We start from the raw sequence: 16,376 nt of genomic DNA, 5'->3' as shown, positions 1-16,376 counted from the left end.
ACATGAGGGAGCCCTGCTTTCCGGAGATGGCTGAACGCCTGCCTGCCCATGGGAAGTAGTGAATGAATTCCTTGTTCTGCTTTGCTTGCGTGCGTGGCTTTTGGTTTACCTATTAAACTGTCTTTATCTCAACCCACGAGTTTTCTCACTTTTACCCTTCCAATTCTCTCCCCCATCCCTCCGGGGGGGGGATGAGCGAGCGGCTGCATGGGGCTGAGTTGCCGGCTGGGGTTAAACCAGGACAGAATGATCTCTGACCGTCTGTATTGTTTTCAGACAAATACAGGGTCTGTGATGTGAGCTCAGGGAGTTTGGCTGTGGAAGGGCTGTGCCCTAGATCACAGATACGTTTAAGTTCAGTGGCTGGGAAGTAGCGCAAGTTGTATTTTGACTTATTTTATCAATGACAGAAGTGCTGAGTAACCTGCTGCTGAATGTAGCTCATGTGCTCACATGTCCCTGCTCTGCAGATCATAAAAGTTTATTACAGCTATAACTTCTCATCCTTAGAGAGCCTGAGTTGGATTCTCAGCATGGCAACCAGGATTGCTGTAAGCAACGATGTCTACAACAGCAGTGATGCCATCATAGTTCATGCCAGAGGAATCCTAATCATCCCTGTACAGCTCAGGGCACACCAGCCCTGGGAGCCTGAAAGGGATTTAGCAGCTTCATAAGCATTTGCTGAAGTGATGTGGTCCCAGCCCCTGATCTTACAGGTTCCTCCGCATTGCTCTGCTCAGTATTTCAGAGCATAAGCAGCTTGAGTAGTTCTATCTTATTTTCAGAGTGCACAGAGGCAGGTAAGAATGTAAAATCACTCAGATTTTTAGGTGGAATGTGGGTTTGGAAATTGCATAAAATCAGTCTTCTTCAGACTTTTGTTTTTAAAAGTCACAATATCTTCCTAGCTCAGCTTCCCTGTAAAACAGCAATATTTGCTCTCGTATCTGAATACTCAGAAGGCTGTTTATTTGAACGAGTCTTCAACTTTCGTCAGAGGCCTAAATGCATACAAAATGTAGTCTGCCATAACCCATATCCTTGTGCAGGAAAATGCCAGGAAAGCTGTTGTGTCCTGCAGTTCATTCACAACATTTTTTTTCCCATGCTTTACCCCAAATAGCTTCAATGTACCTTCATTTCTGTACCTTCAAACTATCTTCGTATTCTGACTTGTTTGCCTATGATAAGTGATGTAGACTTTTTAACAAGCTAACAAACATTTATAGGTTTAGTCCATTCTTGACGTTAAAAATAAATGTCACCTGTGAGTTATTTCCTGTTTCTCTGGTGTAGAGTATGAAGCTGATGTTCATATGTTCTGGAGAGTCAGGCAAACCTGTCAGAAGTCTCCCAGGTACCCCAGACCAGGGTGGGTCGTCTGTAAAACAGCCAAGCCTGGGGTAGCAAACTTCTTTACCTAGAGCAGAAGAAACAACTTGTTTCTATTTTGGACTCTTTTATGCTTGATGATGGATTTGAGACTACAACAGTCTGAAGAACAGAAAACTGAAGATTTCATTTTATATTAATTTTGAAACTGAGATTCATTCTTGTTTACTTTATGGGTATTGCCTGAAGCAGGTAACACAAGGGGAGCTAAATAATTTAAGTATAAACCAAATAAAGACCCAGACCCTGTTTTGACACAATTTTCTAGGCTTGTAAAGGATTAATTCAATTTCTTTTAAAAAAATCTTTTAAGAAGTGCTTCTTAGAATTGCTCCTGCATGCTTCCTGCTCCAAAGCAGTGTCTCTGCTCGTAGGAATGAAGGATATCAACGCAGTAACCTTGTACTCTGCATGAAACGATCATTTCTTTCAATATAGTAGCTTTTTCTAGATCAAATGGATCTCTTGCTCACTTATGCTCAACTTTTATATTTTAGCACTGTCTGTTGTGCTAAGCACCCTGTTGCTGAGCAGTTCTTTGTGCGCAGCAGTCATGTAAAGATGGCTCGTGCACTGTCTTGATAGAAGTAGGACACGTGAATCTGAATTTCTCTGTTATGTCTCTTGTATTCTTAATAATAAAATTTAAACAGAGCAGAGCCTTTTAACATTAGTGCTATGCATGGTAATAGATATTGTCAATCAATGACACACAAATCATACTATAACTTCAATATAAAGGAAAATACCAGTCATCATCTCCTATATATTATTTCATCTGAATTCACCTTCTAGTGGTAGTTTTTGTAGACATAGTGTCTCACCTGCTGCTGCACCAAGGAGATAAAATGCAATAATCCACATTCCAACCACCTAAAGCAAATTGAATATACGGTACAGGTTAAGCATTTTATTCACAGTAATTTGTCCTTTTTAGAAGAGTGTAATACAAAGAGAAATGCAAAGACCTGCACCTGAAGAGGAATAACCTCATACACCGGTCAGTACACCCTGGGGACCCATCAGCTGGAAAGCAGCTTTGCAAAAAGATCTGGAGGTCCTGACGGACACAAACTTGACCACGAGCCAGCAACACGCCCTCGCAGCAAAGGCAGCCGGTGGCGTCCTGGGCTGCATTAGGAGGAGTGTTGTCAGCAGGATGAGATAGGTGGGAGATGTGGTAGAACAAAGACAGTTATGCCTGTGACTTGGTAAAGTCTGCATGCTTGACAGCTTCTTTAGGCAGTTTGTGCTGCTCTTAACCAGGACTCCTTGCATTTCTGCAGCTTCGTATCTCCTGCCTTATTCAGATTCCTTTCCTCTGCACTTTCCTCACTTGGCTGTCCCATGGCAGGGGTTCCATGTATTTCACCATTCTCCTCCCCTCCCGTTTGCCTCATTCACTGTTCTCAATTTCCTCTTCTTGTAGGTGTTTCTTGTGGCACCCACCTCCCATTTTCCACATACTGCTTTTCTTGTAAAGCAAAAATTTTGAACTGTCACTCCTGGCCAATGAGATAGATCACTAGAAGTAATTAAGAAAAAATGGTAAATTTAGTAGGTATAAACCTTGCTATGTGGGAAGCTGTCTCCAAAGGATATTTTTAGAGATTTGGCAATGTGAAAAAGCTAGAAAACCAGTGCTCCAAAGGTCATTGATGCTACCAAATGCTCTCAGAAACAAACAAGAAACAATTGGGAATTTCACAGAATTTGTCCTTGAAGTTTGTGTCAAATGTCAGAGAGGAGGCATATGTGATCCACCTATGTGCTTTTTTTGATGAAGTTGGATTACTTGGCTGTAATGACGTGGCTTCTTACCAAGCCAAATGGGATAGGTCAGAGTGCAGAGAGTGTGTCTCTGAGCACTCTCTAATCAACTCTGAAGTCCCCGTGTGGTAATAGCTCGTTGTTGATGTGGTAGGGCAGAGGAGCAAGGCTGAATATCTAAGTAGTGAGCTGGAGTTGCAAAGGGCAGAGCTGAGAGGAATCACGAAATTTCCTTGGAAATACAATTCTATTTCCAGTTCTAATATATCCACTGATTAAGCCAATAGAGAAGAAAACTATCTGCTCAGGGAGAGTAGAAAGTGGAGAGGAAGTCTGGCAGTCAGTAAGATTAGAAGGGAACAGGATCAGGAGTTATTCTAAGCGGCTGGTGGCAGTGAAGAACAGAAAGGTCCTAGCCAAAAGGAGCACCTCTGGTCAGCTGGAATATCTGTCAAGAAGTACCCATCGTTGTGATGAGAAACTGATGACAGTGCAGGAAAATCACAGAAGGTGTGGCTCATCAAAGGAATCGGAGAGCTCAGTGGGATTTGTTTATATTTAATGGAGAGCTCTCATACTCAGGAGATGTATAGTCCACGTCGGGAACACTACAGCAGGAAGAATAGTATAATTTCTTTTCAGACCCAAAATCTGAAAGGTAGCTAAGTAATGAGTTTAGAAAATGTGGGAGACTGTTGCCAAATAAAAGTGATCAGCAGTTTCCTTTCAGAGGTTCTTCCTTTGAAGGCAGAAAATAGAAATGAGCATGTAGCTAGGCAAGCAATGGAAGATCAGATTTTTTTTTTTTTTGTGGAATGTTGATTCATTCTGTTATTAAAAGAGGAGTAGCTGTCGTTTGGATAGGAGACAATTTTTTAGTGGGTAGGTTTTCTATATTGGTCTATGTTAGCTTAATGACAAAAAGATTGCAAAGAGGTTAAGAAATTATGTCTTTTTACAATGAGTTGAGGCAGCATACAATTTAATGGGGGAAAATTCTTTCCCTGGGCATTTAAGAGGCTTAGTGCTGAACAAGAGGAACTGGAATGACTTGTTTGTGAATGTGATCTCAGCCCAGCCATTACTGCTGGCAGGACAGCTGCTGAACGCTGAGCTCGATTGTGATACTCAATGGACAGAGGACATGCGCTTCTGAAACAAAACCAGCACTAAATATTTCCAAATTGGTGTTCAGCTCGGAAAACAAAGAAAATTGCAAATATTCATAGACTGACATCCTAATGTATAAAACTACACTGGAGCCGTAGTTGTCCTTCACAACAGGCCATCAAGTCACCTTCTGGACACTGTTGCTCAACCTGTGATTCATGGGCCACTAGTGGATGGTTTGTGAGATATGAGAAAGTCTGCATAACGACTGTCAACAGTGTATTTTTAAATCCCACACATGTACCCACACACCTTCCTCAGGACATGAGCACAAACACACACACACAGTCTATTCAAGAGAAGCAAGCCCAAATCTCAGGGGTTTTAACTATCAGCATTTTTAACATAATAATCTCACTGCAGGAAATAGATTTCTTTTTTTTTTTTAAATTTAAACCAAGATATGTTATTTATCTAATTGCGAAGAATTTTACTCACCATTCTCTTATCACCCTTCTTATCTCTTCCCCTGGTGAACAGTAACAGGATACAAAATGGCCACTGTTTTCTTTAATAAAAATTGGGTAGCTTTACACTGAAAAAAAAGTAATAGAAGAGAGATTAAAAACCTACAGGCCAACTTGGTAAAATGAAAGAAACTGGAAGAATACAAAAGGACGAAAAGTGGGAATATTGGTAACTGGGAATTAATAGCTAGAAGTCACACAGGTTTCATAAGGAAAACTGCAATGCTAACGTGTACATTTATGGCCAGTAGAATTAAGACATGAATTAAGAAGGAATGTTACATGCATGGAGGAATTAAAAAGCTGCAATGTTTTTGGTCCATTACTAAATAAAATGGAGTAAAAAGGAATGATGCAGCTGAAGTGAAATGTTTACACTTTTCTTTTTCTCTCTTTACCAAAACCAGCTGGTGTTGTTCACACCAGGAAAAAAGTATTCATGGTGCTACCCTGTTCAGACAATAATTCTAGATCTGCTGTAGAACAGCTGCTGGAACTACCTCTTTTAAAATCATTGGTCTTTGGTTACTCATAGTTGAGATGCTTTAAAAAAAAAAAAAAGCTATCAAAAAAACCCTCTATTGACAATTTTTTGTTATTGATTAGTAAGAAAATTCCAGAGACATAGTCTGAAGAAAACTGATATGCTAATAGGTAAAAAAAAATAGGATGAATCACCTGAGGAATTTCAGACCTGTGGAGTTTCTGTCTGATATCAGCCTGAGGCAGAATAATGAAACTCTCCATGGGATACTTAGTCATGAAAGAAAAACTGTGAAAAACTGTTAAAAGATTAAGTTGTGTAATTGAATTCAGTTACATGACATGACAAAGTAACATGACACTCTTATAAGATCAACATTATAAGTCTCATGTTACTTGGATTTTAATAAGATCTGCTCTGCTACTTGATATTTTGGTTAAGAAATTAAAATTATATACATGCACTCTTACAACAGTTAAGTAGATTAAAAATTAAATGCATGGATTAAGTAGATTAAAAATTGAGTAATTATTACATCTCAGACTATAACAGCAAAGAACTAGAAGGCAACTTCTGGATTTACAAGTACAGTTCTTGCTACTGTGCACCATCGCATCACATCATGATCAAGCTGTGATCATGGTTTTCTAGCTGTGTTTTTTGACCCTATAGTTACTCACTGCCCATGATGGATCATCACTGATTAGGGTTTTAGAGGAATCAGTTCCTGGCGTTACACTGCATGCCAACTTTCAACACTGATATTGCTGGACATGAGCTCGTACTGAAAAAATACTGACATCTAGACTAAGGGATGAGTAAATAAAAGGTCAAGGTCATAAAAGTTGGATTATTTTTTATTGTTTGGGAAATTAAATGCTGTCACACTGCATATCATATTCACAGAATGGAGGTGAACGTCTGAGGAAGCAATAACTGAAAAGGCCTTTGAAGTCTTGCTAATGTATTACTAGTGACTTTCGAAGTGCCAAGGAACCTGTTAGTCTTTGTTTCTACATGTAAAGATGGGAGAATAGTATTTTCAGTGTATATATTGTATTCAATATATAGGTGGGGGTATTATTTAAAGAGTACAGAGGTTTCATTGGTGCTGCATGCACCGTTCAAGAGCGATATTGAGAAAATGGATCATCACGAGAACGGAAAAGAGGGAATGCAGAGCAAGAAGTGAAGAGAGGACTTTTTAGCCTAGGAGCATGAAGTGTAAATGGTTGTTCCCCAAAGATATAACCTGAGACCAGAAAAGGAAAAGTGATACTTAAACAAAGCTGTAGTGGTAGAACGAGAACTACCCATGAAAAAGAAGTAGTCTAGCGTGTTGCTCTGAAATAGCCCTCCAGCTGGAGTCACATGGCAAAAACCACAGCTAGTTTTAAGACGGAGTTTTATCACATTTTAATGTGACAGTGAGAAGTAGCATGGACGAGGGTCGATGACCTAGATGGTACCTTCCACTTCTTCATCCTGGGTTTCAAAGAGGCCAAATGGGAAGTTAAAGGGTCACCTCAGCAGCCTATGCCGAGGTGGGGAACAGCCTTTGTTTAATAACATTATGTTTAAAACAAGCAGTGGTAGAGCAGGAACAGCTCATTCTGCGGTAACAATGTGCACTGCTAGCTCATTTTCACCTGTTGACAGAGCTAAGCATGGCATCTTCTGTCCCTTCAGCCTTATGCGGTCTTTCCAATTTTCGGGTCTGCTTTTCCCCCTTCTATACCGAAGTTTAAGTTCTTTACCTTCTTTCAAGTCTTTTTGTTTTTCACCATCTATGTTTTTTTTCCATCTTTTCCTGCCTCCTTACCACTCCAACCATCTTCCTCTATTTCCTGCACTGGCACTGTCCTTAAATATAGAATACTTTTGTCAGTTCTGTCTTTCCAGTGTTTTATTTTAGCCTTTTGTATTTTTCAGTAGCTTGGCACAGCACTCAGTTAACAGCGTAAAGGCATCAAAAGGAGAGGAAGCCATCCAGAGTTTAGCGTATAAGCCTTGGCTATAGAAGTTACAGGTTAAATTTCCTGTTCTCTCAGCAAATTCTTGCACAGCTTTGAGCCTGAGGCATTTAGAGAACACTTGCTAATTGCACACCCAAGCATTGTAACATTACCCAAAATGGTAAAAGAAACTAAGGAAAAAAAAATTACAATAGTGTCTTTAGGCCTCATAAAGGGGATCATGTACGTATTTACTGATATGCAACTACCTGAAAGTACAGTATAATTTTTTTTGTTTGTTTTATTTGAATGTAATTTTGTGGAGGTTGTCCAGCCCATTCTTTACAAGTATACAAAGAATACCATCTTCTCCAGGCACGGTCCCCGTTCGGTAGCTCAGACACAGTATTTGTCCAGACTATTAAATACTGAAAACCGGTAGCACAGTACTGGACAAAGTGCTGGTGATATGGTGTACTAATTCAGGTAGCAGAGTAATTGGTATAATTGATAAAAGACTTAATTTCATCTCCAGCTCCTCCCCATAAATAGCCCATAGTAGGGTCCCGATTCTGGATGAAGGCTCTTCGGCACTGCCTCAATACAGATGAGTATTAGTAAGTAAAGGAGCATCTTGGCATTAGCCAGTCTCCTTTCCTGCTGGCTCACCAGCTTTTAGGTACAGTTAAGTTCTCCAGGAGGAAACTGATCTTAATTGAATAGCTCTGAATCTAATTTAACATTAGATAAATCAACTTTTTAGTGGAGTGAAGATGTCCAGAACCTTTTGTAGATTTCTTTCTCCAAACCACCCAATATGAAGTAATAATCAAGGCAAGGCAGGGCTCACATATGTTGTCTGGTCTGGGTAACAGAGTTTTCTGAGTATCTACTGACCTCATTAACCTGAAATAATGACTCAGAATAGTGATGCAAATTCTTTTCTTGAGGCATTTAATGTGGGAAATGCTCCAATAAAAGGTTAGTAAGTATGCAAAGTTGTACATGTATCTGTTCATCATTGGAGGATGCAGTAAGATTTGGGCTTTTAAGGTGTTTACATCAGTTGCCTAGAAATGGTGAACAATCTAAAGAAATGGCAGGATAATAGCATAGAAAACCCATTAAATACCAAGTCCTTGGCTTCCCACTTCAGGACTTTGTGCAGTATCTGCTCTGATTTCCTAAATAATAGGGTTCTCGTCTTGACCCTACACTGGTGTTCGTACATTGAAATTTACAGAGACAGTTATGATCATTTAATCTGACTACAAACATCATAAAAAAACAACAAATGTGGTTCAGTTTTGGCAGGAGGCTGTGCCAATTCTATGCTAACTAGGGAGCCTTCAGCTGACTTGCAGCCACCATCTGGCCACTTGTCTGTCTTTCCAGGAGGACCTTCACTGTTCCTTTTCATGATTAGGCTACTGTCAAATTTAGTCAATTCTAAGACCAACACTATTTTTCTTCTGCCATTTCTGAAGTGCAGAATAACCCTTGCTGATGACTAGTTCAAGTTTCTCTGTATATGGTAGTCTACCAAAATACATCTCTTTTGCCACATTCTTCCATATAACAGCTCTGTAATTCTTCTCTGCTTCCATTCTCCCTTTAAATTTGCAGTACTCCTAATAATGCTTAATTTTCTAGCCTAATTTATCCTCTTTTTTCATTTCAGCTGTTATTTGTGTTCTCGTGCATTTCCCCTTTAAAAAAAAAAGTCCAGATTCTACGTGCAAATATTGTCATTTTGTTCTTCCTTTAAAAATATAGGGATGAATTCAGTCTTAAATTACCTTAGCCCCACTGAATCCACCCTGTTTTCCTAGCTGCATTACATTATCACAGCCCAGAAATTCTCCTCTCGTACTGGGATTTCTTGGAATTGAAAAGTTTTAAGCCTTGTAGCTGCTGCCAGGGTCTCCTCAGGATCACTCTGAGTACTGCTGTTTGCTTGACGCCTGTTGACTCAGACCATACCGTTCAACCTGCGTTTATTTTAAGCAGGAGTCCTTACGGTCCTCCAGCCCCAACCAGCAGTTAGTAAGGACACTTGCCCAAAAACCCTACCAAGTTTTCAGCCACTTACCGCTCTGAATGCAGAAAGGGTTGCTGCTTTGCAAGCTCCGTTCAGCCAGCTCCCTGTCAAATCCTGGTTGCTACCGGCTCTTTTCACTTGGAATCAGTCCCACGATGGTGGGTGCGGACCTGCCCACATGGTGTCTAATTATAGGCTTCGTGTGGGTGAGTGAGAACCTTTGTAAGAATGATACCCTTATTGCTGGATAGAACAGATGTTGCCTTTTCTTGTTTCTTGTCTTATCTAACTCATCAAAATTTTCACCTCTTGAAGTTTTGTTAGGGGTTTGAAGAAAAGGAAGATGAGGCCATTTTAACCCTCGAAGGGATTACTGTGTGCAACATTCTCGCAGCCAGCAAGAAATGCTGACCTGTAAGCTCTTGTTACAGGCAATGGGCTGAGCCTCCTCTGCGGGGCAGTTCAGAACAGGAGCTTAATTTTGCCGCTCTGTGTCACCCGCTGGAAGTCACCAGTTATCTGTTTGTTATCTGTCTGACGTACATGCCCTGTGAAGCAAACCTTTGTACATTTTCATATAATCAAGCCTGTTTATCTTTTTTACAGAGAGCGGGCTAGTTTCTTGTAAAAAGGGGGGAGTAAGAAAAATTGTGTTACAACTTGGGGATAATACAGGTGCCTGAGCGTTTATTAGCTTTTCCTAGTGAAGTTACTCAAGTTCTGTCTACCCATTACCATTTTGACTAATCTATGTCCTCTTAGGCCATGTGGGATTCACAGATTAGGTGCCTCTGTACCAAGATCTGTCATCGGTTGGCATGGTCTGAATGTGACTGGCATCTACTGACAATATTGTGATCAGCTTAGAGCAGAGAAACCACAGCCGTTCAAAATTGTGTCTGGAGGAGAAGGATAGGATGATGACAATCATGTCATTCATCTTTTTCTCTGTAATGGCTTCGTGACTTATCCATCCTGTAAGTCCCAAGTTCTCTTCTGTGCTCTGGAGGTTGTGGGTCACGACTATGTCACAACCCAGGTCTTTCAGTTCCTGGGCAAGACCTCAAGTTACTACACTGCTATCTACAGGGTGGATGCTGCCATAATCACCTGTTCAGGCAACTGTATAAGAGCAACTGTCATCCTTATACAAGGAGTGATTCAAGTGCCTAAGGGCAGGAAGTAACTTGGGTTGAATCTACGGTTCATATAAGAAGCCAATTTGTGGTCTTGAGATACGTGCATTGCCTGAGAGAAGATATAATTTCAGAAATAACACCAAAAATATGTTTTTCCATATGCTGAGCTGGACATAACGCACTCAGCCTGTTAGCCATTTTAAAAACCAAGTCAAGAGTGTCTGCCATTCCTTGTAGCACCGACATGGCATGTTTGGATCTGGGTTTGGTTCTTGTTGGTAAAGTGGTGCAAGCCAGTGCCATATATGATGATAATCATTAGAAAGAAGTCTCAGAGGAATCTGGAGGAAGCAGTGGCTAGTCAGTGACTATATCTCATATTTAATTACTGCTTACACTGAAGACATATATGTAATTTCAGATAAGACAGAACAGATCTAGCTAATAAGAAATTATCTACAGTCTAGTGTATGTTCATTGACTGGAAGATGGAAATTTGTCAGCGGTTATGGGACCCGTATCTCCTCAGATGATGTAGCTCATTAGATAGGTCTGGGGAGGAATGAGGTTGGGGAGCCACGGGAAAGAGATAAGGAGTGTCATGTGCCCTATTTGTTAAAATATTGGCATGTAAGTTGAATGGAAAGCAGCCAGTGGAACTGGTGCCTCTATTAATGATGAAACATCTTCAGAAATTGCTGAATACCTTTGTGTGCAAATCAGACCCCTCTGAAATGTTCTTTTAGGGGACCAGGATTGCTGGATATGCTCAAATATTTTGCTGTACTTTCCACAGAGTTAGTTCTTTGTGTGAGAGTGTTAAAACAGTGCCACCGAGCCCTCCCCTCCCCCCCAGTTACAAATTGAAACAGAAGTACACGCTTGCAAGAATACCTCCATGGACAAGTGTACACAAATAGCTGAAAACTGCATTTGACAAAATATAAGTTTGCTAACTTCTTTAGTTTGCTTTTTGATCTGCTCTGTATGTTGATAAGTGACAGCCTGGTCGTTACAGGGGGACCATATATATTTTCAATACAGTGTTTCACTGTCGGTGTATTTCAGAGGGAACACCCAGTGGTGCAGATTAAATTAATGTAGGCCAGTATGACAAGTTGGAGTTAATAGTAAAAAGAATTTCTAGCCCATGTTGTAGGGTTTTGAGGTCTAGCTTCTTTTTGGAACGGTCAATTTTTCTGGGCCTGGTTTTATGTCTTAAGAGGAACAGTAAGTTTTTATGGACAATAAGAAAAGGCTGGCTTTTGCAGTTGCCTCTGACAATATGCAAGTGGTGGTTTTATAAATGTCAGCCTGAGAATTATCAAGGACATAAATGCATTCTGGTAGTGGCCTTCACATAGGTAGGAAAAAGAGGATCAAAACACTCACTGAGAATCACATTCTCCAAAGGAATCGCAGCAACTGTGTTTCAAGTGCAGCAATATATAAATTACCAAGGCTTTCATAGAAAGATAAGTGAATAAAATTGTAAAAGCAGTATTTTTCTCTCTCATTTCAATTTTAGATTGAAGATGGTTAACAAATTTCCTAGCTTGGATGGAGGTCATCTTTGTGTATTCCATCCCCTAGAGAATTGCTAATACGTATAGACAAAGACCACTCACCTTCTTGGAGAATCTTACCTTTAGTCTCTGAGTGACAGAGCCATGAAAAAAAGACTCTTGATATTTCTGTTGTCTAACTCCAATGTATTCATTCTGGTCAAGTGAACAAATCTTATATTGAATAGAGGCAAAACCAATTTGCCTTAGTGTATCCTTTCCAGTATTGCACAACAGCAATAAAAGGAATATTTTGGAAATGATAATTTTTTATGACCTTCCAGAATACATACTGTCTGCTAATTAACTCAGTCAAAGCAAGCAAAGGTAACGCTAACTTCTGGTTTTGTGAGCTGGAGACTTGCAGAGCATAGTATCATTTTAAGGAAATAACACTAGGACAGAATTTTAGAGCAGACGATGAAAGTAACCAAAGACAGTGAAGAGTCAGTAGGGACAGCCAGGCTTTCTTTACAAGTAATGGGCAGGATTAGAGGGAACAGGGTTAAGTCCATTATTCTGAATGCTTGATCTCCTATTAATGCTAGAATATTAAACTTACTTGAAAGAAGCAGCTGAAATAAAAGGGAATAACTGTAGATTTTGCCTTGGAGACTGAGAGGCAAATGCAAATCTTCTTGGATGTTTAGATTGATAAAAGAAGGGCTCTGAACAGCTCAGATACAGACCAGTGGCTCAGAACAAAGTTAGCTGTATAGGGCTCTGGGAATCTCTTACATTAGATCCCAAGCCTTCCCAGTGTCAAAAAAAGGAAAAATTATGGGATGTAAAGAGGACTGACACCAATGCCAGCCTGTATTTTCACATATTGCTTATGCTTCCGGTGTTGCAAGACACTTGCCCCATCCAACCTTGCGGTGGCTGGGAGGAGAGGTATGTTTTTCTGCAGCGCAGCAATGTAGGCGTGCTCTGTTTGTGCGAAGGTTGCTGATGATGCGTGTTCTTTCCGGAAGTTTTTTAGATCCTTGATAATTAAAGATAAAGAACAGATTCTTGGCTCTGTTATATCTTGGAAATATGCCATAAAAATAGATTTGGGCATGCTATCAACTTCTGCTTCCTAATTATTGGAAACAGAGTAACTTAAAGCAGCTTGGAGACTATTTGAAATTACAAAGTTTGTAGAAAAGAAGAAGAGAGTCATGAGTTTTGTAGAGAGTCCATGTAGATAGATTTGCTGATAAGTCAGTGAGAAATGGTTTACCCTTCCAGTGGCAACTCCAATCCCAGTCAGCTTTGGTTTTGGAAGAATAACTCAAATAAATGTTGGGAATGCACATACATTTTCATTTTTGCTTCTGTCCTAGGAGCCTGCCAAACATAACTGTTAGAGCCAGGGGTTACACAGAATACCCTGACTGCATTAAAGTCTCAGCAAAATCACTTTCCAAAGATTTTGTTTTACCTTCTATATAACAGACACACATTTGAGAATTGAGGCATGCTGTAGGAAAAATCAGTAATTTTCACTGAGGGAAGAGAGTGGGGGAACTGTAGGTAAATAATTTCACTATAAAAATATCCAGGAGGAAATGCAAGAGAAGGGAGTGAGACGATGCCCCTGCAAGAATGCTAACTGGGAAAAGAGACTTGCTCCCAGCAATGTGATCTTACAGGTAGGTTGGTAACTGGTATGACACAACTATGGGCTGAAAAAAATTAAAACCACATCTCAGATCTACCAAAAGTACCTTCAGAATGCGCGTTCTCAGGCGCTGAGCCACTGTAATCATTCACTCACTTCTGGTGTGCCAAAGATAAAGACTCTAACCTAAATTAAATGTAAAGGGAGAAGTCAGAAAAACTAATCAAAATGCAACTATGAGGAAACGAATTCGCTTTTGTTGGGGAAACAGAAGCCTGAAGAAAGAAATAAAAAACTGATAAAAAGTCATGTGGGAACACGTGAACTACAGATTATCTAGAGAAGAAAAAAAAGCCTGATGTATTTTTACCTGGAGAAAATTATGGAGTTTTCCATGGAGTTTCTATAAGGAAGGATGCTGGCAAGTGGCTGGGCTGTAAGATTATATAATGAGAAACGAGATAGTCTTAAAGGCAGAATGAAGGCACTGGGGAGGCTTTCTGTATAGGAGCCTTGTCAAGCTTCATCTCTGACAAAGATGAAAGACCAAAAGGACTTGGTAGGCTTATTCCTGCAAATCTGTGGTTCATTTACAATGATTTTATCAATATATTCTAGGATACTAGAGTAGCATGAAAAAATCTGAAAAGTCACAGAAATAAAATAGATAGGATCAAAAGTGGGAAGAGAGATGACTGCATAAACTGAACTTTGAGGTCTCTGCCTATTAGTTCTATTTAATTAGTTTTAGTTATTCTTATGCTTTTGGTTCTGAGCTCACAAATACTTATGAGGGGCATTTTGATAGGCTGTGCTTTTTGGAAAGAAGAGTGTCTGCTGTGCTCTGCAATAGAGTATTTTATTCCTGTTAATGGAGAACTCTGACAAAAATGGTCCTTGTTTTCTCATTAGCATACCTGCATATATCACTTTATGACAAGCATACTGTTTCTCCTAAAAGTATTTTTCTGATATTACATATAAAGTAAATACAGATGATGTAAGTGGAGCAGAAAGTTAGTATTTTGGATTACTTATTATTGCTGTTCCCTCTTCTATAAAATATTTAAGAGGTTTGTTTGTATGTGTGTTTGTTTTACCTTACCCCATTGCCAAAAGAGTGTCATGAGAGAGAAAAGGGACTGAGGCTGAATGCTTTATAATGGCTTTGTTAGTAATTTACCTTTGGCATAATTTTTGTAGTGAACAAATGCTTAAGGAGTATTAAATGAAATTTGTATTGTAATTCTGAAGCACTCATAGTGTTGCAGAATATTCAAATGACATAAAAGACTGAATGCAAATCATAATATGTCCTTAAAAACCCTAGACAAATGAAGCACATTTGATTAAAAAAAAAAAGCTACCTTTCAACATGGCAGCCAAACGTATCAAATGGTGTATCTCACTTGACATTTTAAAGATGCAAGTTAAATTGTTCTAAAAAGCTGGCTTACCTTGCTGTGAAAATATGAAAGAATTACCTGATCCAGTCTTTGTCAAAGGCAGATTGTCTTGTGAAATATCAAACCCTTGCATTTTCTGGACGGGCTCCGTTAATATAAAGTGATAGTATCCAAAGGTTTCATACAAGTAACAATTTTCATTTTTAAATACAGAAGGAAACAGGAGGAAGACTATTTGCTACCAGAAACACAGAGCTGCTGTCAATGTTTTTTTTCATCTTTACGTCATAAAAATAAATCTCTCTTGCTCTGTCTATAGATGTATTAGCAAAGAAGTGCAGTGTTGATGTTTACTATACCAAAGAATGAAAATTAACTCAAGAAACAGTGTATGACAAAAATGCAAAACAACACGAGGGGAAGAAATTAATGCAATATTTTATTTTTAGCTGAACAGATTGGGTGAGAAAATGCATATTTTTAAGTGGTCTAATCAGCTGGACCACATTTGTAGCAGAAGTCATCAGCCCATATGAGCTGTTATGTTTTGTCAGAATGCTGTTGAAAATAATAGCTTAAAATTAAACAAAAAGAAAACTTTTATTTTTGAAAGTAAGAATACGATTTATTATTCATAAAAACATCAAATCAATTTTTAGAATTGCAGAAGTGGCACAGCCAAGTATGGAGGCAGGAGGGGACGGACTTTATAGAAATCTTGAGTTCAACTGGACATTGCTTCCTTCTTGTGAGAAGCGGTGGCCTATATTGCACTGCTCACACTGCTGTCTCATGTCATTAAATCTAATGACCCAATCATAGAATCATAGAATCATTAAGGTTGGAAAAGACCTCTGAGATCATCGAGTCCAACCATCAACCCAACACCACCATGCCCACTAAACCATGTCCCTAAGCGCCTCATCTGCACGTCTTTTAAATACTTCCAGGGATGGTGACTCCACCACTTCCCTGGGCAGCCTGTTCTAGTGCTTGACCACTCCTTCAGTGAAGAAATTTTTCCTAATGTCCAGTCTAAACCTCCCTTGGCACAACTTGAGGCCATTTCCTCTCGTCCTATCGCTTGTTACTTGGCAGAAGAGACCAACCCCCACCTCGCTACAACCTCCTTTCAGGTAGTTGTAGAGCGCAATGAGGTCTCCCCTCAGCCTCCTCTTCTCCAGGCTAAACAGCCCCAGTTCCCTCAGCCGCTCCTCATAAGACTTGTGCTCCAGACCCTTCACCAGCTTCGTTGCCCTTCTCTGGACATGCTCCAGCACCTCAATGTCCTTCTTGTAGGGAGGGGCCTAAAACTGAACACAGGATTCGAGGTGCGGCCTCACCAGGGCCGAGTACAGGGGCACGATCACCTCCCTAC

General features: G+C 39.8%; 1 protein-coding gene across 1 annotated transcript in view; it reads right to left on the bottom strand.

Annotated features, from left to right (window-relative positions):
* The window catches only part of LOC104077257 (pancreatic lipase-related protein 2-like), a 12,578-nt gene extending 10,319 nt beyond the window's left edge, over positions 1 to 2,259 (bottom strand). Inside the window, exons 1-2 of the mRNA XM_009578421.1 lie at positions 2,220 to 2,259; positions 1,269 to 1,423 (exon numbers count right to left, since the gene is read on the bottom strand). Of these exons, the coding sequence (XP_009576716.1) occupies positions 1,269 to 1,423; positions 2,220 to 2,259 (195 nt within the window). The remainder of the gene's footprint in view (positions 1 to 1,268; positions 1,424 to 2,219) is intronic.
* Between the last annotated feature and the right edge of the window lie 14,117 nt (positions 2,260 to 16,376).

The sequence above is a fragment of the Fulmarus glacialis genome, unplaced genomic scaffold (assembly GCF_000690835.1).
Source record: "Fulmarus glacialis isolate BGI_N327 unplaced genomic scaffold, ASM69083v1 scaffold7920, whole genome shotgun sequence".
Lineage (NCBI taxonomy): Eukaryota > Metazoa > Chordata > Aves > Procellariiformes > Procellariidae > Fulmarus > Fulmarus glacialis.
This window is presented reverse-complemented; position numbering and strand designations above follow the sequence as displayed.